This window comes from Lepisosteus platostomus, chromosome 4 (genome assembly GCF_059453375.1).
Source record: "Lepisosteus platostomus isolate fLepPlt1 chromosome 4, fLepPlt1.hap1, whole genome shotgun sequence".
NCBI lineage: Eukaryota > Metazoa > Chordata > Actinopteri > Semionotiformes > Lepisosteidae > Lepisosteus > Lepisosteus platostomus.
This window is the reverse complement of record NC_142614.1, coordinates 75,733,265-75,758,595: the sequence shown is the minus strand read 5'-3', so window position 1 is coordinate 75,758,595 and position 25,331 is coordinate 75,733,265. Positions and strand designations below refer to the sequence as shown.

Sequence of the window (25,331 nt, the reverse complement as noted above, 5' to 3'; positions counted from 1 at the left end):
GTGGGTGTGTTTGAGTGTGGGTGTGGGTGTGTTTGAGTGTAAGAGTGCGTGTGTGTTTGAATGGTGTGAAGGTGCATGTGTGTGTTTTTAGTGTGTGTATGGTTGTGTCTGGGTGCAAATGTATTAATGTCAATGTGGGGAACAAGTTTTTGTTCCAAACAAACAGAGGATGTCACAATGTCCTCACAACCATTGAAAACTGAAAGCTACAAACCTTCCAACCCCCAGTCCAGCTTCACAAGAAGCCTTAATTTCCCTATGTACTCCTATTTTCTGTGGCTCACCATCTGCAAGGAATTTCCCGATTAAAACAAATGCAGTGCAATAGCTACAGTATGCACTGCAGTGAATGGAGAAACAAGCTAGCTGGCACTCCACTGTAAAAGCTGGCTTCTGCAGGCTGGAGCAATAAATCATCTTTCTCAGACAAAATGTCTTCATGCTGTTCAAGGCTCTGTGTGGAGAGCAGAAGGGCAGCATGGGAGACGTCCTGTCAGACTGATCCCTCCACAGAACAATGAGATTCTGGTGACTCATAGCCTGCGGCAGTTCTCTGCAGATACGTGAAGAAGAGGGCTCTGTGTGTGAGTGTGTGTGCGGCTATGAATCACCCAGATCCTTGGATAAAATAATACCTCTCGCTGATTTCAATTATCTGGGGACTAATTGAATTGCCTCGCACTCCAAAACCTTCAAGGAGGTCAGAGGTCAAAAAGCTTCTGCTGAATAAAAGGGTGCTCAGGATAACTAGGTGGCAATATCCGCGCTGCTTATTATTCCATTACCTCTGCGTGTTGACTGACACGCTGTGGGATAGATGTCTTGTATTAGACTCAGACACACTGAAAGAACAGTCTCTGTTTGGAGCTCATCAGCTTGACAGCACAGAGAAAGATGTTTTGAGGTGACTGTGCTCACAACAGGATGGCGCAGTGGGTAGTGCTGCTGTCTTTCTGCTCCAGGGCCCTAGGGCTCCGTTTGGGCTTAGGGTGCCTGTCTGTGTGGAGCTTGCACGTCTTTGCCATGCTTGCCGTCTTCTGCATTTGCCTCCTGCTTCCTGCTTCTCAGAAGGTTTGACCGGCCCTTTCTGGATCGTACAGCTCAGGACAGTTAGTACCTGGGGTTTTCCCTGTCCTGCTTAGGGACACATGGCAGTTCTTGACTTGAACTCTTGAAAAATGACACATTTTTATACATTTATATTTATATTTGTGGGTGTAGGTTCACCACCTGCCTGATAAGGATAGTCTTCCTGCCTGTTGTGTCTCTCACAAGATTCCCAGTGTACTCCCAGTGTCCAGCAGTCTTCTTGACAAAGCAGGCGCTGGACACTTTCTGGACACAGGGCTCTGCCATCTGCAAAGATTCTTCTCTTGGTTCACTTCGCCTTTTTTTTTCCTGTTTCATTCAAGCAAGATACCAGGACCTCCCCCTCCCTCCCCAAGCTGGACCTGCATGTCATTCCCGTGTGGAAGAAGGGGATCACGGGGAAGGGCGTGGTCATCACCGTGCTGGACGACGGGCTGGAGTGGAACCACACCGACATCTACCCCAACTACGTAAGACTGCCTTTGCCCGGGGCTGGGAGCTCACACAGAGGAGCCAACGCCAGGCTCCGGCCATCGCCATGTTCGCGGTTCCTTAGCCCTCGTGCTGCTGCAGTAATCAGCCCAGAATGACTGCTGAGAAAGCACGGATCTGTTCCCCAAGCCTGAGCGCCAGTGTGTCCACACAGTCGCCCCTGCAGCGCGACACTCCCACGCAGCTCAGCGTGACAGCAGAGCAGAGTGAAGAAACCGAGCGGCGCGGTCAAGCCAGTGAGAAAATAAAAAAAGCTTCTCTTGACTAATTAGGCTCTTTAATTAATCAGAGTGAACTGAGTCACAGAGCCCTATGCATCACGCTATTCATTAATTTGCCAAGCTTTTAATAAATGGTTGTAAATAATTATGCATAAAATGAGATTTAAAAGATTATTTTTTTAATCTTCTTAATAGAATTTTTCATTGTGTGCAGCCTTAAATGACATGGTCTTTAGCATTATGGAAAGAGCAAGGAAATTATAATTCCGTTCAAACTCCTTGGTCATCATGTCACAGTACATTCTTAGATCTGGACACGCTTTGCATTGCTACTGTGTTAAAATATGTTATCACACTTTTCTTATCAAACACGTACCAGGACCAGGAGTTGAACTTTTTAGGGGCAGAGCAGTAGCACTGTGGCTAAGGATCTGCCCCTGTGGCTGGAAGGTTGCCAGTTCAAATCCCACAGCTGGTCCCTGAGCAAGTTCCTTAACCCCAATTGCTAAAGGGGTGCTGTATAAATGGCTGACCCTGAACTTCTCTCCCAGTCTGTGTCTCATGGAGAGCAAGCTGGGATATGTGAAAAGACAAATTCCTAATGCAATAAATTGTATATGACTAATAAAGTGATCGATCTACTTGGGTGAAAAATGCATTTGTTCCAAATCAGGTCAATCAAAATTGACAGGCATTTTCTTTTGTTTAGGAACCTGAGTGCTACCCTGAGCTCGTGGTCACATCAAGATTCCTGACACAAAAATGGCCAATTGTGCTCAGCTGCACAATTGTTCTTGATTGCTGTCAGCAAATCAGAATGAATTAGGACAGCTGAAAATTGTATTACTGAAATGCTTGGTGCCTTGGTTCTCTGTATGGTGTGCTTGTACACAGACTCTGGTTGTATTTATTTATCTGACTGATACCATTGTCCATGACACGGTTTTGGCAATATTATATAAAAGGGCCTAATTTAATATTTGTCGTTTTATTTAAAAGGGTCTTGTTGAAGTCCGGTGTTTGTAGTACAAAAGGAATGAATGTGAAGATAGAAAGTTACTGGTCTAAAGAGGCCGATACCGTTCCAGACATGCGCAGTGTACTTTTATGCATTTTCTTTTGCATTATAAATATCAGACTGAAAAGTTTACAAATGCAGCAAAAGGTTTTAAAAAAACTATTTGACCTCTGAGAGGATTAGTCACAGACAAGGGAATGTCGAACTGCATGTATTTAACAAAGTACAAACACAGCACTGAGAAACAAGACAGAGGAGGAAATGCAGAGACAGATCTTCACCACATTTTTCTTCCCTTTTCGATTAGGATCCAGAAGCCAGTTATGACTTCAATGACAACGATCCAGACCCTTTCCCTCGATATGACTCTACCAATGAAAATAAGTGAGTAAGAACAATCCTTGTACCATGTACTCAAGTCTGACATACAGTACGTACCCTCACTGACACGGGAATGAAAAACATCATATAACAGAATGAGTGGCAGACTGGACAGAGAGTCTTAAGACATCTAGGATTGGTATCCTACAATAAAACAGCACTGTTATTGCATTGCACAGTGCAAAAGCCATATTTGTCCTTAATAATTAAATTCCGTAAAACACTAAATTCACACATATTCACATCTCTATGTGTCCCTCTTAATAAAATCAGTCAAAAACAAATTTGCAGTCACATTCTGCTTTTTGGAAGTGGAACTATATAGTGGCCTCCAAAGGGTCCTGTTTCCCTGAGGCACAAAAAGAAGGATACACATTAATCATGGTTAATTTTCTTACCCGAAGACTGTAGGAAAGTGGGGCAATGCTAATGTCAAAGTTTTTTAAGAAGGACACATTAATATATCTTCACAAGATATGATGTTTTTGTTCCTGTTTCGTCTAGAGTAGTAAAAAATCTGGAGGGCGCTGTGTATGTGAATGTGGTTTAATTGTGTGTTGCTAAGAAAATCTCAAACATTCTTCCCTGGTGTATGCCTACAAAAGACGTTTGGAAAAAAATGGTTCTCTCATCTCATCCTATTTAGTTTATGGACCTTAAGATGCAGCTGGAAAATAAATTTGATTTCGAGTTTAATGATGTCAGAGTGAAATGGAAATATGGTGAACACAGCGGCTTCAAATTCGCTGGCTTGCTGGTTTTATTTTAATGTGATTTTGCCCCGGATCTGTACCTCGGACAATGCGCCCAATTAGCTGACTCACCCGGCGTCAGCACTCAGTGCTGCTTCCCAGCGCACCTGTGCGCACCTCTCAGTGAGTCAGGCCAAACAAACCGGCCTGCGTCTCCAGGGGGACCGAGCACTCTTCCTGCTCTCAAAGGCCGGAACCGACGATCTCTGCATCACAACAGGAACAGAAAAACAAAGCAGAAGTGACAGCGATTACAGAGTGTGGACAAAAATGGAGAACCCTGATACGTCATCATCACTCTTCGGTGATACTGCCGATCTGCACACCGTAAAAAGCTGAAGTTTTAGAGCCTGGATTCCGTTTTTTAAAACCAGAGAGCCTCACAGTCCAACAACTGTCTGAGGAACTGACTCAGACGTACTGCTGGTTGGCCCTGTCTCACAGTGAGACAGGTGCTGTACAGAGTAACAGCAGCTCGTGGTTAGTTCTCCTTTCTCTACATCGAATGGCTCCATAGGAACAAAAACAATTTCAAATTAGAATAAAAAAAATAAAGATGGCACTGTATGTCTAGGGCCGATATAACAATAACATGAATCGGACAGAAAACACATTTTTCAGCACTTCAGTTTGAAAGAAATCTGTTTTAAATATGTTTTTCTGTATGAATGTTTCTATCAGTGTAAGTACGCGCTCTATGTGAGTTCAGGTTAATTGGGTTCTGTTTTCAGCTGTGTGGTGACATCGACAGAGGGGCATTAACGCACAGAACACGCGTGTCCAGGACCCGGTGTTGCTCTGTGTCACGAGTCTCAGGAGCGGAGCGCTCTCCGTGTGGCTTGGGACCCTGTGTGCTGATGCCCACGAACGCGGCAGCAATGCGGTGTTGTGTTGTGTTGAGTTGTGTTGTGTTCCCTCAGGCATGGCACCAGGTGCGCGGGAGAGATCGCCATGCAGGCAGACAACGACAAGTGCGGCGTGGGGGTGGCCTACAGCTCGAAGGTGGGAGGTGGGTGCGGCTGAGAGGGCGGTGACCGAGGTGCGAGACGATACAATGCCACATCATGGAGGATGGGGTCGGCACACGCGCCTGTCTGGCTCTTTCCCGAGGCTTGCTGGATAATACAAAAAATACCAATGAAAGAAATAGCCTGTCCTCGGACGGGAAAATATTCTGAGGCATTTTGCCCGCAGAAATAAATCAATCAGAAGAATTTACTTAGTGAAATATTGGGAAAAAAGTGTCTAAATGGCTGGATTGATCCGACTATCTGACAGGTTGCTCACGTAAACCAACCCAAAATATATACATCTGTATTTGTTTTTCTTTCATTTTGCCTGTGCACCACTATGCCGAACAGTAGGACAGTTCAGGCCTGGTGTGCGACTGCAGCAGGTGACACATCACCTGGCTCAGCGGAGCAGACTTTGCCTGGGTTTTTGACCTGTGAGTTGCGATTAAACAACATGGCTCATAGTTCAAGCTACTGTAGCTCACTTCTGATTCTCCGGTATCCTCTGCGCCCAGTGTGATTCCCCAGCCGGGGTAGTTACTCCACAGGGCACACAGCGGCGTGCAGCAGGTCAGAGGGGGGTGTTGTGAGTCCTGCGCGGTCAGGAGGCACAGCGAGCTGCAGTAGCAGCTGTCAGCAGTGGCTGGACAGGTTGGGGAGTCAGTGGAGAGGCCTGGTCTGAGCAGCTCAGCCCAGTATCTGAGATTTGAAAATTCAGCCCAGGGGAGGACTGAACATGGGGTCAGTCATAGAGACAGTGCTAATACATAAAGTCCAATCAGAGATACTTTACCTTAAAATCCGCCACATTGTGAGCATTTTAGTATTGTGCAAGAGACTCGCTCTTAATAATGATATTGCAGGTACTGGTTCCCTCCTAGTTCTGCTCAATGGATTCGTAAAGATACATAAAGTTTGCAGTTTCCCCTGACTTCACCTGAAGCTGGTGCTATATTTGTAAAAGCACAGCTCGGAAGAAGACTAAGAAACCTTTCCTTTACTTTTGTCAGTTTTCTTCTGTGGGGATCAGAAGCTGTAACATGGAAATGCTAGTTTTTGGGTGCGGGCATCCACAGTTATAGCAGGGAAAGCAAATTTCTACTGTCAGGCACCTCAAGATGATGAGTTTTGTGCTGCTTTTGTAAAACGGGCAGAGAGGGCACATGTGATTTGCTGAGCTGGTGCAGGTCAGGGAGGGAGTTTCTGTGAGGCTTCGTGAGTTCAGAAGTGAAAGCAGTAGCTCACCTGGGCTGGACTCTGTTCCCCAGGGATAAGGATGCTGGATGGGATTGTGACCGATGCTATCGAGGCCAGTTCAATTGGTTTCAACCCAGAGCACGTGGACATCTACAGCGCCAGCTGGGGCCCCAACGACGATGGGAAAACAGTGGAGGGTCCTGGACGCCTGGCTCAGAAGGCCTTCGAGTACGGCATCCAGAAGGTAAGACACCCACAGGGCAGCTCTGTGTGTCTGCAAAGGCCTCCAGCACAGCAGATTACAGTGAAAGTCACAGGGAATCGGTTCTCCAGAGCAGTCATTCTCCAGGAGAGTCAGACTCCAGAACAAACTGGAGAAACTGGGGCAGAGTGGTGGCTCTGTGGCTCAGGATCTGCGCCTGTGGCTGGAAGGTTGCCGGTTTGTATCCCGCGGCCGGCAGAGGAATCCTACTCCGTTGGGCCCCTGAGCAAGGCCCTTAACTCCAGCTGCTCCAGGGGTGCTGTACAATGGCTGACCCTGCGCTCTGATCCCCAGCTCTTTCCCTGTCTGTGTCCCATGGAGAGCAAGCTGGGGTCTGTGAAAAGACAAATTCCCAATGCAAGAAATTGTATACGGCTGATAAAGTGATCTTAAACAGCTCATGGAATCCTCTGTAAAGATCAACCACGGATTTTCAGGGTTGGATTGTGGACTCTTGGACTTTTGCATTCTCCTGCTTTTGGTTTGAGGTGCTGCAAGCTACATCTCGTGCTTTCAGTGTGCATCCCTGCTCATTTTCTGCAGCCTAGATTTCTAGTCAAGTTGAAATTCTTATAAACTGGGTTATTTGGAGGGATTGGGGGGAGTGTATAAGAACTGTGAACAAATGCAAACAATCATTCCCCTTAGAGTCACTTGGAGATACATGAATAAACAAGATCTCATTTTTAAATGCCTTGAATAACTTTTAAGTTTGCAGCTGAAAAACATCAGGCCCTGCTGTAGAACAGGGATACATGTCTCCAGGAGTCAAGTCCGCTGGCTCTTCAAAGTTGGCAAATTTGTTCTTACAAAAACCCTGGCAGTAGGAGTCTACACTAGCGGGGCAGAGAGATTAAGAAGTAACTCAAAGCTCCTGGATTTGGGGGACCAGGTCTCTCCCTCGGGTATGGTGGTTTGGTTCAGTCGGGATCAGTTTTCACCAGAGCTCGTCCGGGGGCTCCAAGACACTCAGGGCTCCAGAGCTCATCGGGGGGCTCCAGTGCACTTGGGGCTCCTGAGCTCATCTGGGGGCTCCAGTGCACTCGGGGCTTCTGAGCTCCTCTGGGGGCTCCAGTGCACTCGGGGCTCCTGAGCTCGTTTGGGGACCAGGACACTCAGGGCTCCTGAGCTCATCTGGGGGCTCCAGGACACTCAGGGCTCCTGAGCTCCTCTGGGGGCTCCAGGACACTCAGGGCTCCTGAGCTCGTCTGGGGGCTCCAGGACGCTCAGGGCTCCTGAGCTCGTCTGGGGGCTCCAGGACGCTCAGGGCTCCTGAGCTCGTCTGGGGGCTCCAGGACGCTCAGGGCTCCTGAGCTCGTCTGGGGGCTCCAGGACGCTCAGGGCTCCTGAGCTCGTCTGGGAGCTCCAGGACGCTCAGGGCCTGTGCTCGGTCTTGCTTGTGTGTGGCACAGGGCCGGGGAGGCAAGGGCTCCATCTTCGTCTGGGCCTCGGGGAACGGCGGGCGCCAGGGGGATAACTGCGACTGCGACGGCTACACAGACAGCATCTACACCATCTCCATCAGCAGCGCCTCGCAGCAGGGCCTGTCGCCCTGGTACGCCGAGAAGTGCTCCTCCACGCTGGCCACCGCCTACAGCAGCGGGGACTACACCGACCAGAGAATAGTGAGCTGTTCCCCGCGCCCTCCGCCTCCACCCCTGTACTGCCCCCTCTGCCCCCTCTGCCCCTGTACTGCCCCTCTGCTCCTGTACTGCCCCCCCTGCCCCCTCTGTCCCTGTACTGCCCCCTCTGCCCCCTCTGTCCCTGTACTGCCCCCTCTGCTCCTGTACTGCCCCCCTGCCCCCTCTGCCCCTGTACTGCCCCCTCTGCCCCCTCTGCCCCTGTACTGCCCCTCTGCTCCTGTACTGCCCCCCCTGCCCCCTCTGCCCCTGTACTGCCCCCTCTGCCCCCTCTGCTCCTGTACTGCCCCCTCTGCTCCTGTACTGCCCCCTCTGCCCCTGTACTGCCCCCTCTGCTCCTGTACTGCCCCCTCTGCCCCCTCTGCCCCTGTACTGCCCCCTCTGCCCCTGTACTGCCCCCTCTGCTCCTGTACTGCCTCCTCTGCCCCCTCTGCCCCTGTACTGCCCCCTCAGCTCCTGTACTGCCACCTCTGTCCCCTGAGCCCCTGTACTCCCCCTGGCTGTGAGTCCCCACACTGCTCCCTGGACTGGAGAGCAGGGGCCTGGTGTCAGCCCAGGTCACGGCCTCACGTGAAGCTGTATCAGCCGAACCCCTGTGACACAGCGAGCCTCCAGTCCTGCACTGCCGCTGCTGGGGGAGGCTGTGGCACAGGCGCGCAGCTCAGCTGAGCTCTGATCCCGGCTCCCACTTTGGTGTTTCAGACGAGCGCCGACCTGCACAACCAGTGCACCGAGACGCACACCGGCACCTCCGCGTCCGCGCCGCTGGCCGCCGGGATCTTCGCTCTCGCCCTGGAGGCCAAGTAAGAGAGCAGACTAGCTCCCCTCGCCTCTCCCCGCCCTTGGAAACCTCCCATTTTCATTGCTTAAAGAAATAATTAGTTTTAATGAGAGCTTAGGAGAACAAAGAGATAATGATTAAAGCTTTTGAATTCGGAGGATAGTTACAGATATATGAGACTTTTCCTCTGGGGGTTCTTCTCTTACAACTGAAGTTCTCCTGCTGCCCAGTTCTCAACACTGCAGTGCAGGGCGACCTCAGCTTGGCTCCTGGGGGCTCCCAGTCACTGAAGGCAGGGGACGACTTAACTTCACTGGACCCCAAGATCCACATCTCACACATTTCTCAAGTTATCTTTTTATGCAACGAACGTGATTCAGAATGTAGGTTAGCACACTGTGAGCTAGGCGAATGAGTCAGTCAGGTCGCTGTGAGCTGTGGGAGAGAGAAGCCTGAAGGCTCTGGCGGGGCAGTGGTGACCCCAGCAGGGCCGCCGGTCCTGTCTGACTCCTGTCTGCCGCTGCTCCTCTGTGCCTGGCTGCAGCCCCGACCTGACCTGGCGTGACCTGCAGCACCTGGTAGTGTGGACCTCGGAGTACGACCCCCTGGCCAACAACCCGGGCTGGAAGAAGAACGGTGCCGGGCTGATGGTCAACAGCCGGTTCGGCTTCGGCCTCCTGAACGCCAAGGCCCTGGTGGACCTGGCTGACCCGCAGGTGTGGACGCACGTGCCAGAGAAGAAGCAGTGCATCGTCAAGGACGAGACGTTCGAACCCAGGTACCCGAACAGCTCTCCCTCTCGCAGGCATGCTGCAGACTGGGGCAGGGCGCTGTGGGTCAGGCTGGCAGAATTTGGAAATGAATTGGTCTCTAGAGTTACCGATCGCAGTCATCGTTCTCATTCTCATTGCCCTGGGATATTACTGTCTGGGGGAGGCGCTGTGAGGCCGCAACGCTGACCCGGGGCCCTGGGTTTGATTCCTGGGCTCTGTCTGTGTGGAGTTTGTATGTTCTTCCTGTGTTCGTGTGGGTTTCCTCCCACAGTCCAGAGACAGACTGGTATGGTAGTAGGCTGTTGGGAAAACTGGCCTTGGTGTGAGTGTGTGTGTGTCCTGTGAAGGACTGGTGTCCCATCCAGAGCGTGTCCTGACTTGTGGCAGAATAGGTTCTGGCCACCCGGAACTGGATAAAGTGGCTGCAAAAATGGATGGATTTCTGTCTGGGACCCGTGCGCCACTCCACTGTGCTGCTAACGTCAAAAAGAATTCGTTTTGCAAACACTTACGACAGCACATTGTGGAGTTGTGATGTTATTTCATGTGGAAGCACAGAAAACAGAAGAAAAGCGGTGGAAGACGAGGCAAGCTGGTGCTAATATATAGTAGGAAACTGTGGTGAATTACTGTGCAGTTCACCACAATAATCCGATGTGATTGTGCTGCTTTCCAGTAGAGCTGCACAGATCGTGTCATGATATGTTTGCAACGATGTCTGAAACAAAATAGAATCAGTAATTAATCTGTGATTGGTGTATTGATTGGGTGATTACAGTGTGGGAGTGTCACTGTAATCACTCAGATCTTACAATTGAGCCTGTTTACTCAATTACAGAGTGAAGCAGCTGCTGAACACTCAACACTGACTCAGTCTGACTCAGTCTTTTCTGGGTGACACATGCTAAGTTTTGGAAGAGACAGTTTTGGTTTAAAATTGGTCCAGCTTGATGCAGTTAAATTCTGTCTTGCATCTGCACCAGCATATTCGTGTTTTGTTAGTAATCAAACAGTTCTATAAATATAGAGCTATAAATTTCATTTCAGCTGTGAATAGGGTGGTATGGTGGAGCCCTGGGGTGCTGTCTGTGTGGAGTTTGTGTGTTCTCCCCATGTTTGTGTGGGTTCCTGCAAGGTGCTTCGGTGTCCTCCCACAGTACAAAGACACACTGAGGGATAATTGGCTTCTGGGAAGACAAGTACAGTATCTGTGTCTGTGTGAGCCCCTCACTGGGACAGACGCCAGTTCCTTGCAGCCATCTGTTGGATCAAGCAGTTGGAGAATGGGTGGATCGATAACTGTCTGTGTGTGTTTTATACAGTTTTTAAACTGGGCTTTCCTACCCCTGCCTATACTATGATACTATTACTAAACCCCTACTGCTGTATTTTCATAATTCATGCCTATTACAAACCAGTTTTAGATGTAAAGTGGTGTTGTGTCACACAGTACACGCACAGTTTTAAGAGGAATAAGGAATGTTTCTGGAGACAACAAAGGGCCCTACTTTGCAGACATCACAGATCCTGCCTGGAGGCCCTTCGGCTGGCAGGTGGCACGAGTGTCTTGACTGCCAGGCAGGCAGAATGGGTAACTGGGTCTGTGACCCTCCTTAAGCTCGCTGCTCTGCCACAGCAAAATCCCTCTATACAGTTTACTGTCATTGGCTCTGCACATCTCCTGACGTACCTTCTTCTGAGCACCTTCGATGTCTTTTTCGTTTAATAAAAGAGCAATTCTCCTTTTGCAGAACTGAAAATACTGAAACAGCTCTGTGAGTCGAGGCAGGTATTTCCCACGTGGGCCAGTGGAAACTATAATATTTGTAAACCCCTGGCAGTGCATTTCTCAGCTGCATGCCAAACAGAGCTCCTTCCAGAGCGGCAGAATCTGTTTCCACGCATTCATTTGCCTCCCTTGTAATTACATGGCGTAATTATGCTCTTGAGTTAATATGAGCCAGTCTTGTTTGCCAATAGCAGTCTTACAATTGCTGTTACACCAGCAGCATACAGCCTTCATATTCTGTTTCATTTCCTCTCCGTTTCCCTATAGACAGACATTGGGTTCTGTTATTCAACAAACAGGTCAAGTCCCCCTGATCTGCCATCTGTAACTGTAACTGTTCACCGGAACAACAGGGATAAGCCTGTTTCAGGTGGCAGCACATGGCCTGCACTTGCCAGGTGTAACCCAGAGAGAGAGGGATGTACTGTAGCAGGCATCGTGCTTCAGCTGTTGTTGTTGGAAGAACCACAAATCCTGGCACTGAAAGAACTGGTGCTGAAGAGCTTACAGATTTCGAGGTATGATTATTCCAGGACATGCACTTGCAAACGTGGTGAAGATTGTAAACAAAGCAGTCAGTTAGAGTTTAGGTTTGCTGCATGGACTCTGATCTGTGGCAGGATCTGTCTGTTTGTCTCCCTGTGTCTAGACAGCTGTCCACTCCAGCTGTGAATCTTCATACATTCAGACACGTGGATCTAGTTGTAGACATGGCCAGACAGAGGCCAGACAGAAGCCTGAGGCTTTGCTGTTTTTGGAGTGAGCCTCTCTCAGCCCCTCCGTATTCCTGGATGATGTGCAGTGACTGCTTGAGCGATGGTGGGCCTGCACTGTGATCATGTCACCCTCTTGTACAAGTGTGCAGAGGTGCACAGTGAGGCAGTGTCTCATATAGTACATGCACAGTTTTAAGAGCTGGCCTGAGCCCTGCTGTCCCAAGCCCTGAGGAGATGGAGGTCTCTGTGGGAAAGCAATGACTGACCGATTGGCTGCACAGAGAGGGCGGGACGCATGTCTTTCTCTGGCCCTGGCCAGTCCAGCGGCCAGGCGGCTCTGCGGAGACACAACTGCAGCCTGTGCATGCAGCCCTGCGCCTGGTCTGTCACTGGCACACTGCAGCCCCACCCTGCCTGCTGCTCGCTCTTTAACAGCAGCATGAGCAAGCATCTGCCTCACAGGAGAGCGAATCAGAGGCAGAGCTTGCTTAGCTAGGAGCAACCAAGCCAGTTACAGGGGCAGGCTGACCTCCTCTCGTGTGAAGTCTGGCTGATATTTCTGGATGCTGTCAGTTTTTTCTGGTCTTAAACTGTTGCTCTGGAATTGGCATGGTGGACCCTAGGAAGGTATTGCAGTCTGCATCCTGTCTGTCAGGACCTGCACTACTGCGCCCGGTGCTACTGGCGTCACTACAGTGGAAACTGTGTGGGAGAATCCTCAGGGGAGCACGCTGGCCAATCAGTGCTTGCTGGCCAGCTCTCGGGCAGTTAACACACCTCATGCCTGAATGATTTTATACCTTCTGGGCAAACAGAAAGGCAAGCCAGTGGGCCATGCCATCTCTATTCACCCTAGAGCTCCCATCCTGAAGGACGCTCAGGTCTGTCACAGCCCCGAGAGAATGCACACACAGCGGGGCGACACCGTCCGCCACAGCCCACAGACCAGATTCTGTAGAAATTTGTAAATAGCAGAAAGCACCCGTAAACTCCAAACGATACACAATCACTTTGACAGCTTGCAGAACAAAGCAAAGCCACTAATTCCATAGGATTGCAGGGTTTTGTCCCCTTCCTGTGCAGGAAGGGGAAATCTGTTAATTCACTGAGAGAGATTAACCCAAATTCTCAAAGAGTCATTTGGACATCATTTGCTTTTATTTTTTCCAGGGTTTTAAAGGCTGCTGGTGAGATCGCCATTGAAATCCCCACTAAAGCCTGTGCCGGGCAGGAGAACTTCATTAAGTCCCTGGAGCATGTGCAGATGGAGGCCAGCATTGACTACACCAGGAGGGGAGACCTGCACATCACTCTCACCTCACCCTCAGGTACAGGGTCACGGAGGGGTTGCCATGGAGACAGTTGCTAGGGCTTATTGCCTGTCCTGCGGGTAACAGCTAAATCTCTCAAACAGCCTTTAGAGACTAGACAGCATCTTGGCCTTCCTTCTGTACGACAGTGACCTTATGTCACTATACAACAGCAATAGTTTGAAAAAACTAATGACAATTAATGAATGAATGACATTGACTAATATTAAGTTATGAACTTAAAAATAGCTGATAAGGACCATCATGACACACTGATAGAAATTTTTAAATTATTTTTAAAAAGTGAAATGATTACTAAATTCTCTCCATAGAGTCTATAGCAAACGTTTGGGAGGAAGACTAGAGCCTAATATGATGATGTGGACAGGTGTTGACAGACGTGGACAGATATATACAGACAGACATGGACAGATGTGGACAGACCTAAACAGGTGTGGACAGACGTGAACAGTTGTGAACAGGTGTGGACAGACGTGAACAGTTGTGAACAGGTGTGGACAGATATATACAGACAGACATGGACAGGTGTGGACAGATGTGGACGGACATGGACAGATGTGGACAGACGTTAACAGGTGTGGACAGACGAACAGTTGTGAACAGGTGTGGACAGATATATACAGATGGACATGGACAAGTGTGGACAGATGTGGACAATATACACAGACAGACATGGACAGACGTGGACAGCTGTGGATAGACATGGACAGGTGTTGACAGGCGTAGACAGGTGTGGAAAGACGTGGACGTGTGTGGACAGACATGGACAGAAATATACAGACAGACGTGGAGAGAGATATTCAGACATACGTGGACAGCTGTTGACAGACGTGGACAGGTGTGGACAGATATATACAGACAGACGTGGACAGGTGTGGACAGATGTGGACAGATGTATACAGACAGACCTGGACAGGTGTGGACAAACATGGACAAGTGTGGACAGATATATACAGACAGACATGGACAGGTGTGGACAGACGTGAACAGGTGTGGACAGATGTATACAGACAGACATGGACAGGTGTGGACAGACGTGGACAAGTGTGGACAGATGAATACAGACAGACATGGACAGGTGTGGACAGACGTGGACAAGTGTGGACAGATGAATACAGACAGACGTGGACAGGTGTGGACAGTGTGCCAGGCAGCAGCAGTGAGCAGTGTGTCCATTCGTTTAGAAAGCAGCTCTGGGCTCGTGAGAGTGAGCTGGTCAGCAGGTAAGACGTTAGCAGATGAAGCAGCACACCTCTCTGGCGTCGCCCGGCCTTGTGCTCATTTCGCCTCACCGCTCCTCTGTGCTCTCCTGCCGCCAGGCACCAGCACGGTCCTGCTGGCCGAGAGGGAGCGTGACACCTCCTCCAGGGGCTTCAGGAACTGGGACTTCATGTCCGTGCACACCTGGGGGGAGGACCCTGCCGGCACCTGGACGCTGAAGATCGCGGACATGGTGGGTCCCGGCCCGAGCTCCAGCAGGCGCTGCGCCCCATCACAGATGATTTAGAAAGGGGGTGTTTGTGATTGAGGGCGGACCAGGGGTGCAGTGGTGAGCATTGCTGCCTCACAGGGCCTTGGATCTGGGCTCAATTCCTGGGGTGCTGTCCGTGTGGAGTCCACATGTTCTCCCTGTGTTCACCTGGTGCTCCGGTTTCTTCGCGCAGTCCGGAGACCTGCTGCTGGGTTCATAGGCTTCCAGGAAACGTGGCCCTGGCGCGGGTGTCTGCGTCAGTCTGCCCTGCGATAGAGAGGTGCTCGATCCTGGGCGGACCCTGCCCGGTGCCCGTTGCCTGCCAGGATCGGCTCTGGCTCCCCCTGACTCTGAACTGGATCAAGAGTGTGGAAAATGGAAAACGGATAGACAGACGACTTTTAACTTCACAAAAAATATTCGGTTCAAGTTTGATCTTCAAAGTTTCACACAGAAACTTGCTCTTGAATCATTTATAATCGAACAAAAACTGGAAAAAAGCTGTACAGTTTTGCAAGCTGCTGAGCGTGCTATTCTTAGATAGTCCAGTCATCTGATAAAACTCGCCGCAAACCAGTTCATCAAATCTGGTCCCCAGCACTGTCGGGCAGCCCAGGTGGGATAAATGGGTTTAAACTGGCTGGCAGGAGCAGATGTTCGTTGCTTTCACTGCTGCTCTGTCCAGGTTACCTCCTGATGGTTACTGATGCTGAAAAGGACACAGAAAACAGCAGGAGCACACAATCGACCACAAAAGCACACAGCATGCGTGTGACGAGTTCAGTGTGAGTCCCAGGCGCTGTGGGCTAACGGGGCTCACAGTGCTCCACTCTCTCCTCCTCGTGCCTGCAGTCTGGCCGGATGGAGAACGAGGGCAGGATTGTGAGCTGGAAGCTGATTCTGCACGGAACGGCGGTGAAGCCCGAGCACATGCGGAAAGAGAGGGTGTACACAGCCTACAACGCCGTGCAGAACGACAGGCGGGGCGCGGAGAGGATGGACGAGGAGCTGGAGGTGAGGGACCTGGGCTGAGCACCAGCTGCTGACTCTCTGTGCAGTGTAGGAAATAAACACACACAATCCTGCAGCCACTGCAGCTAAATAAATACTATGCGCACACTACAGCTGTGTGTGTGTGCTGTGTGTGTGCTGTGTGTGTGCTGTGTGTGAGTTGTGTGAGAGGTGTGTGTGCTGTGTGAGAGGTGTGTGTGCTGTGTGAGAGGTGTGTGCTGTGTGTGTGCTGTGTGTGCTGTGTGAGAGGTGTGTGTGTGCTGTGTGAGTTGTGTGAGAGGTGTGTGTGTGCTGTGTGTGCTGTGTGAGAGGTGTGTGTGTGCTGTGTGTGCTGTGTGTGAGTTGTGTGAGGTGTGTGAGAGGTGTGTGTGTGCTGTGTGAGAGGTGTGTGTGTGCTGTGTGAGAGGTGTGTGTGTGCTGTGTGTGTGCTGTGTGAGAGGTGTGTGAGGTGTGTGTGTGAGGTGTGTGTGTGTGCTGTGTGTGTGCTGTGTGCTGTGTGTGCTGTGTGTGTGCTGTGTGTGTGAGTTGTGTGTGCTGTCAGGATGCTCTGCAGGGGCCCTGACGGTGTGTGTTGCTCTTCAGGACAGCCCTGCCGAGCCCCAGGAGCCCTCGAGTGCGAAGTCTGTGGAGGCGCCGCGTCCGGAAGGGAAGATGGAGGAGAGGGCCCCCTCCGAGGCCCTGACGCGCCTCCTGCAGAGCACCCTGGGCAGGCAGAGCGCCGCCGGCGCGTCCCAGCTCCACGCCCCCCGCCAGAGCCTGTACCGGGCCCTGGGCAAGCTGGGCCAGTACTCCCAGCCCAGCGCCTACAGCGCTGCGCCGTACAAGCACCGGGACGGCAGACTGCTGCAAGCCTTCGTCGACATGCTCACCGAGAAGCGCCAGTAACGCCCGGCCGTCACAGCCCCACCGACCCGTCCAAACAGAGCCAACTCCGCAATCCACCGCCGATTCCGTCCTCCCAGCCCTGCCTGGCGCGGGCTGGGAGAGCAGGATCCCCTGTCCCTGGTGTGTGCGCCCGCTGGAAACTCCCACCTGCCGGCGCGCCTGCCGCCCGGAGCCCCCCTCGCTTGCTGCCCTTCGCAGAAAGCGCCGCTCGCTAGCGGACGGAACCTGGTCCTGCAGCGAAGCATCACTTATGGGCTGTACAGCGGGCTCTGTAAATTGTCTGTATCCATTTTCTTTAGTTGATTTTTTTTTAAATCGTAGCAAAACCAAGTTGATCTGCAATGTACAACAGGATAGTATACCCTGGTCGCTTAGGTGGGGAAAGCATGAACAGGAATCTGATTTCAGGAAGTGAGGATTTGGTTGAAAGAGTGCATCTGCTGTTTTCAGTTTAGTTCACGTGTGATACCAAGTTATATCAAGTAGGGGTGATGGGTGATTCTCTGCTGTTGCTCCTGCTAATATCTTGAGACACTGCACACAGTACTGCAGCTCTTCAGGCTGCCTGCTCCATCTGCAGTGCTTTCTTTCATCCCACTCCACAGTGACGTGAATATTGAGCGGGTTCAGCAGGTCACAGGGGCAGCTCTGTCTGCCTGCGCTTCTCTCCCTGTGCAGCAGGGGGTGCCGTGTGTGTTTCAGAGCAGGATCAGGCTCCTGGCCCAGCAGGAGCTCGTTAGCTTCCCTGTGAGACACGTGACAGCAGCAGCCTGCCTCCGCACCCTCTGGGAGAGCACCCGTTTCCTTCCACCTCCCTGAAACAACCTCCTTCTGAACCCCACGCCGGCTCTGGGCTCCCTCTCTATCCCTGATCCTTGGGCTTTGTCCACGTGAGCTGGAATTTGATTTTTCAGAAAATAAAAGAATGCATTATGTTCCTGGTACCCAATTTTCTTTTTTTTTAAACTTTTTCTAGGAGGCTTCATTGGATTGAAAGAGCTCTATAAATTAAAAGAGTGCCTCACACTTTTAATCACATTCCAATCGTATTAATCATGCTTTCTAGTGCATTGTATCCGCCAAGCTGATCTAGGGAAACAAAATAGTATCACATCACATTGAAAAACATCTCTCCTGTAGTTCTGCCCTTTTCATGGGACATTTCTGGGTAAAGGCCTGTTTCTCCTTGGATTCCGGAGGATTGGAACTAGGACACAAGAAAAGTCACAAACACAGGAGCCATTCAGCCCATCTAACCTGTTAGCTAATTAGTAGTTAATTGATCTTGGCGTCTCCGGCCTTTTCTTGAGAGAAACGAAGGTATCCGCTTCAACAACATGGCCGGGCAGCTTGTTGCACACTCCCGCCACCCTTTGTGTAACGAAGGGCCTCCTTTTCTCCTGTTCTGTGTTCATTTTTCCATGGCTCATGAGGAATAACAATACCCACCAGGAAAGAAAGCATCTGGGACTGTGAGTAGAGGAGCTAGACATGGAGGGTTTCAGCTTCACTCCCCTGTCCAAGGGCAGCCCCCAGCGGAGAGGGGGTGACCCAGGGGGGGAGCAGGGAGGGGTGCAGGCAGGTGAAGGCGAAGAAGGAGAGTGGTTTTCACAGCTGTTTGGGACGACTGGGGGTAAGAGCAGCAGAAGGAAGACATCCCATAAAGCTCAAAGGCTGGAGTCTCGTCGATGACCTGCAGTGTATTCTGACATCGCTCAGCCAGCCGCTTGCCCATAAGGCAGTTTTCATGGATTCTGTGAAGATCAAAGGTCAAAGGTTAAAGAATGTGATGCAACAGAAATGAAGCCAATCAATAGAGACCGTTTCATAAAAAAACGGATTGTCAATTTTCCAGTGACATCTGATAATTCAGTGTCATTGGAGTGCAAACACACTCCCCAGCCCCGAGCTGGCCAGTCTGCAACCACAATGGTGTTTTTCCAGTCCGGAGTGTCTATTACATGTACAGATTTCTATTTTAATCTGACTGGTTGGTATTTCACTGATTGCTTGAAGAAGGCTCGAAGGACAGGGGTCGTTACAACACTGGGAATCGAATTGCTGCATCATTTGTTTGAGGGAATCTGAAATGAGGGAAAATTATCACACGTTTAGGAATTTATACCTCAGCCTAAGGCTGTATCCTGGTCCTGGAGGGCCAGTGAGTCTGCAAGTTTGCACACAAATTCAGCTCTTAATGAGCTCAATCAGCTAATTACTGGCTTAATGGGACCAATTTAACAGTTCCTTACAAGCCCTCCAGGTGTGGCTGCATTCCAGAAACCAGGAAACCCAGCAGAAATGCTGGAGCTCCAGGACCAGGACTGGACACCGTCCAATCACAGGTTCCATTTCTGGATCTCAGATGTTTCTGTCTCAGCAGGAGCTGGCTTGGAAAGCTAGCTTCTGAGACACTTCTGCATAGAGGCTGAAACTAAATGTCTCACCCCCTTATAAGCCTTTGAGAAAACATGAACAGCATCAGAAGCTCAAGAGGAAGTGGCCCTAATGAATATTAATTGTGTCTTTCAAAAATAATTTCTTCTTGTTATAGTTTTTAGTAGTGAAATACATTCTCTCCTGGGTAAATATTCACTACTTAAATATTTTCTTTAAACAATCAAGTTAACGTAATACATTGAGTTCTGTATGCAATAATTTTTTTATTGTGGTACTGACAAGTTATCAGCATTTCCTGTGACCCCATATGAGGAAAGGGCAAGGAATACAAATGGCACACACTGAATGGAACTGTGATCGTATGCGTGTATGATGTGGTGGCCTCGTGCATGTGCTGTCAGGATATAAATATAAAGCCCCTGTCAGAGCAGCTGACTGAGCCAGAGCTCATCCTGGTTTCTGTAGTGTTCAGCAGGCTACTGTAGACAGCCTGTGACTCCCCTGGGGGACACCAGGCCATCACAGGCATGAGCCCCCAGCAATGCCGACCCCCTCTTACAGCTGGGTGGGCCGGAGCCACTGGGGTAAAGCACCTCAGTCAAGCTTCAGCAACACTGTCTGTTGCCTGTCGCAGGTCCGAGGGCTCGCATGCTGCACTGCGCGGTGCCACCCTCCTGTGCCGGGAGGAGCGCATGACACCCGTCCTGTCAGCAGTGAGGGGGGCTTTCTTGGTGCTCAGGGTCCCATGAGTCTGTAGAAATGCTCCAGGCTGAAGCCCCTCCAGCACACTGACACACCGGGGCGGCTGTGAAGCTTTGCCTGAGGACAGGCTGGTCGGAGCGGAGGAGTCAAGGTGGCAGAGAGTCCGCTGTGAGTCCTGCATCTTAATCAGGTGTTAATTGACAGTTACCTGTGAAGCCTGCAGGACCAGGGCTGCCTGTCCCTGTTTCAGTACAGCACGGCCCTTGACGTCATTCCCCTGAAGGGTTTTAAGATTGAAGTGCTCTCAGTATCGAAGAGCCCTTGTAGGTGTGCGCAGATGTTGTGGGGGTGTATCAGCTAGTGACACAGTGAGCTGCCCAAGTGGTGTGGCTTGAGAAATCCCCTCTTTCTTCACGGCTATGTGCATGAGGTCATTGAAAGAGCCTTAAAATGTGGCGTCTTCTCCATCGCCAATGCAGGCAGAGAGAGCAGAGAGCAGAAAGAGCGTTGCGGACAGAAGCGACAGAGAAGGCGGGTCAGATACAGCTCAGGGAGATCCACAATACAGGGACAGCTCTCCCAGTTAGCATTCAGAGCCCTGCTGCTCGTTAAACCCTCCTGGTCCTAGCTGATGGAGGATTGCTCCTTCCCAGGAAAAGCCCAGATGCTGTTAGTGTTCTGAGTGCAAGAGCACGATCCCCTCATCTGAGCCCAGCCCACATGCTGAACAGGGGAACTGCCACTGGATGAGCTTTCTGTGTCTTCTGTGTCTTCTACAGAAAGGAAATTCATCTCGGGTTTCCCCCTCACAGACGGGGAGAATAAAACCCACCCGTCTCACAGAAAGGATTTTTATCTCCATTTTCGGCTCTTGTTTAATGCTTTGTAATCAAAGCAAATGAAAATTTAAAAACGATTTAGATGTGATCAGATACGAGTCTGCGGTTCAACAAACAAATGGAGAACTGTGCAGCTCTTTTCATTTTCAGCTTAGATACATTGCAATATTATTTGCATATAAGTGAATCTTATTAAAGTCCCTCTACTCAGTTAGATATATCAGGCTTATAGAGGGTGCAGGAGAAATGACATGAGCTCTGCATCTGTTACACGTTATTCCTTTTCTGCCCAACATAATGCAGCAGGGACCCCAATGAACATTTCAGCAAAGGAGACTGAGCTTTGGCTGGAGCTGTTTTAATTTTGTTTTAATTTTTCAAGTTTTCAGCAAGAATTTGCAATTAAGGTGACAGTCACAACCGTTCAAAGTATTATTTTTATATGAAAATCCCAGATAGGAAATATTCTGGAAAGTAAAACTGAGATTTAAAGGTGGCCCATGTTAATAATGTTAATCATATTAATATCAATAACGTCCGTATTGTTTTAAGAGGTTCCTGTGAACACATGTTTTTTTGGGGAATCTGGATTTTTTGTAAATTTAGGGTTACAAAAGGCAATGTACAAAATGAATCTGTAGCTACTGTTGAAAAAAAACAATAATCTAAAGTGAAAAGAGCATTTTCAGATTTATGCTCTGTTGCGCCTCTTCTAATTTTCCTCTAAAGTCTGTGCACAATGATGTGTTGCTTGTGTAGCAGAGTCTAATTTACACGGAAGATGAAGATTCTTCATCTGAAGATGCTGCTTATTCTGACTCCTTTGCTCCATATCAGTGCTGTACAAGCTGCAGGTCACAATGACACCAGGGTGATACTCCACTGCCCTGACTTCAATACGACGTCCCGCAATATTATCAGTAGCAACAGCAGAAGTAGCAGAATGGAGGAAACAAGGAATAGACCTTGAACTCGAGTGTCATTTCTGGAAGTGATGCTTTTAGATGTTCTCATGTGATAACATGTCTGTTCAGGTCTTTGGCGGGTTAGGGTTAGGGGTTACCCTAACCCCGACCCTATCTTCTCACGCACCTCGGTTTCCCTGCACTGCCCGGATCCCCTCTGTATTCTGTCTGTGAGACTGCCAGAGCCCCCGGAGACTCCCTGCTGCAGAGACCTGCGCTCACATGGACAGAAGGAGGCAATGTGCACAGGTCCAGACTAGGCGTGCAGCGGACAGTCTCTGCAGATCAGGTCCCCGAGTCTCCTTTTTCCCCGGGTGCTCACCCCCTTCAGTTTCAGGGAACAGGCTCTTGCAGGTCTGACTTTCCAACTGTGCGGTTCGGTGAACCGTATTGAGGTCTACGTTGTTTGTCGTAGTGCCTCCTGTTTGGCAAAAGAGCGAATGGCGCTTCAAAACGAGACGCATAAACAAGTATTGAAAGATATTTGCAAATTCTATTTTCTTTACTTCTTTGTAGCACAAACAAAACTCATTTAAGACCCACGAGGAGCATAAAACCAAGCTGAGGAACCCAGTGTATTTTCGAATACCTGAGCTAAAACATTATACTGAACTCTAATAAAATCTTGTGGCTTTTTTAAAATAAGTACGCTCTGTTGTTTCAAAATGGTTGTGAATTTGCTGTTTTAAGATGCATTTGATATTGTCAATATGCTCAGTTCTATCTGGTTATTCTTCTGTCTATAAAGTCTAATACACTGTGTGAGTTATGCTGCACAACAGACTGTGTGACTGATGTTACGTGTTGTGTCAGGGGAGGCAAACATGTCATGAGCCACAGTGACAGCAGGGCTGGGGAAATACTGTAAAATATCTAGAAATATCCCATAAAAAAGACACCGCTGGCTGTCTGCGCCATTGGGATTGACTGGTTAGATCAGTTTGTAACTAAGGATCCTGTATATTAACCTTGAGCAGCAGGTCGAAACATTCCCTGCTCTCGTGCAAAGCGCACACGTCGTCATCGAGAGAGCAGCTGCAAACTCCAAACACATGAAGCTGGTCATCCTTGATTACTTCATCAGTCTCAAGCGAGAGCCCTTCGTCTGAGTCTTCACGAGGTCAGATGAAGACTGGGCGTTCACTAGATCTTAGAGAGTCTGCTGTCCTTAAACAATTTAAAAGTTCCGTATCGTTATTTGTACTAACCTTATTGGCAAAGTTGCTTTCAATAAGTGTTTATTAGCAATGATCTAAATGGTTCCATTTCCAAACACACACTTGTATTTTCATAGGTGTCTTGGAATTAAATGTCAGGTATTTCCTCCAACTATCACTGCAGGGAAGAATTAGAAATGACACTAAATTCATTGACTCCCAAAACAGAGAAGTTCCTTCGGAATGGCTCCGAGCTGAGCGCTGGTATTCACTTTGTATAGGGCGCCATCTGCTGGTGGGAACAGAGTTAGTTACTAATGTATATGTACTCAAGCGAAAACTACAGTACAATATACATACAGAATAAGAAATCTTAATTATTTACTAACACCTTTTGGTGTTATCTCAGATCCAGCTCAGATCTTGAAAGAAGCCAGGTTATCGGCTTCAGCATGGTTGGGCAGCCTTGTTCCTGTCTTCCACCAAGTAATTACAAAGATTTCAAGCAGGACATGAGGTCATGAAGCTCGCGTCTGAAAGGAGCTAAAATCCTAGCACTGCTGCAATGAAAAGCACAAAGAGGGACAGAAAGGATTCTGTGTGAGAACTGATTAGAGGAAAGCACCTGAGACAACAGGGACGTTTCCAGAGGCATCAGAAGCCCATCAAGACCGAAGAGCGCTGTTCTTGTGGAGTCAGGAGATTTGGCGAGCCGGTTCTGGTGCCGGCGCAGAGGGGGGAACTGGTCGGGGAAGGATGCTCAGGCTCACAGGCGGCTGGCGAGCCCGTCTCTGCAGGGAGGTGGACAGAGAGGAATCCGCCGTACGGACAGCAGGGAGAACAGGCTGAAAGGGGCCTGTCTCTATAGAGCAGGAGGAGGAAAAAGTGAGACTTCACAGGAAAGAGCAGGATACTGGGGGGGTGAAGTTCTACACCATGATCTAGTCACCAGACAGGAGGACAGCCTTTCGGTTCTAGCTCTTGGTGGGATAAAGACTCATCGATCCTGACGGCCTCAGCTCTGCAGCGGTATCACCTCCCACTCGAGAGCAGCCATCAGTCCGGCCTGACACAGGAAGCGCTATTCCGAGAGACAGGATGAACGTCTTCTAGTCGTGCACAGAGAAGACGGAGAGGACCTGCTACGACTATTTAAAACCCTCAAAGACACGGACAAAGTCAGCCCATCTGATCTCTCCCACTTGTGGAAGCCACATGGAAGTGCTTGAAAACCGAGAACAGGAGACACTCCTTTACACAAAGGGTTATTGGATCTTCAGCTCCCAAACAGATACTGTACTGACTGCCAAACAAAGGAGCTGAACCGATTGGCCGCCTCCTGTCTCTGACCTCTCTAATGCTCATTGGTACCTGTATAATCTCCACTCTGCCTCCAGCTCCCCACCCTCTGTGTCTGTCTGACCTGAGGACAAATCCTCTCTTCCTCCACCTGGCACTGTTCCCCAGATCTCACCTGGGATGTGTTTCTGGGTCTGAGTGTTGCTTTCTTGTATTTTACACCCTTAAGTGCAGTTAGACCTGTGATAGTTTGGAATCAGGAACCGGAAGAGTAAATTATGAGCGCTTTGGTTCCTAATAGGAAACAATCAGACCAAATAAAAACCAACACTCAGACGCAGAAATATCGACATCAGCACGCAGACTGAGAATATACAATATACAATTTATTAACACGACAGCACAACACGCATAGCAAACCAGCAAGAGGAACAGTACTATACAGTGTATATCTGAGTCAATCTGCCTCCATACAAATGGCTGTTCATCCACTCAGGGATTACAGAGGTGTTGATAACATCAGGGCTAAAATACATCGACTTCGGCAATTGTTATTGTCAACCTCGTCATCTTTATTCAGTCTCATACACCTAATGTTCACAGTCCGGAGGACAAGTAAATGTTGTCACAAGATGTAAAACAAGTAAAGCTATTAAATGTTTTAGCTACTACTTCAGAAGTTCAACTCTATTAATATTTTGAATTTTGCACAATCACACTCGGTATGCAAGTCTGAAGAGTTCTCTGGGTGCAGGGAAAGTCCCGGGCAGACGTCCCTTTCAATCCCCGGCGCTCTCTTGCACTCCTGGAAGCTGGGCGCAGCCGTGTGGGTTCAGGCCAGTATTGTGGATGCCAATTGGTCGGGTGAGGTGATGAGGGGTGGTGTCCTTCCCTGTCCAGCAGGCCTCTCATCGGCTGGTTATCTTTGAATGACTGACCGATGACCTTCAGCCGCGGTTCTGATAAGGTGGCCCCTGTTGGTGTAACTAAGGGGCGCTAATGTGGGACTCTTCATCTCTAGAGGTGTCAGAGGTGACCCCAATCTCAGAATACTGGTTTGTTTTAGAGGGAAGCTGCGGAAAAATTCCTGCGCAGCTCTTGTTTTCACCCACCGGCTGCCAGCAAATGTCCTCAACAAGGAGAAGTG

At 49.5% G+C, this 25,331-nt stretch overlaps 1 protein-coding gene across 1 annotated transcript in view; it reads left to right on the top strand.

Moving 5' to 3' along the window:
- pcsk1 (proprotein convertase subtilisin/kexin type 1) overlaps positions 1-22,507 on the top strand; it is a 35,950-nt gene extending 13,443 nt beyond the window's left edge. The window contains exons 4-14 of the mRNA XM_088630727.1: positions 1,413-1,559; positions 3,128-3,204; positions 4,874-4,962; positions 6,235-6,407; positions 7,838-8,050; positions 8,768-8,868; positions 9,391-9,624; positions 13,295-13,452; positions 14,775-14,908; positions 15,779-15,940; positions 16,520-22,507. Of these exons, the coding sequence (XP_088486853.1) occupies positions 1,413-1,559; positions 3,128-3,204; positions 4,874-4,962; positions 6,235-6,407; positions 7,838-8,050; positions 8,768-8,868; positions 9,391-9,624; positions 13,295-13,452; positions 14,775-14,908; positions 15,779-15,940; positions 16,520-16,822 (1,791 nt within the window). The 3' untranslated portion in view covers positions 16,823-22,507. The remainder of the gene's footprint in view (positions 1-1,412; positions 1,560-3,127; positions 3,205-4,873; positions 4,963-6,234; positions 6,408-7,837; positions 8,051-8,767; positions 8,869-9,390; positions 9,625-13,294; positions 13,453-14,774; positions 14,909-15,778; positions 15,941-16,519) is intronic.
- Positions 22,508-25,331: the final 2,824 nt, after the last annotated feature.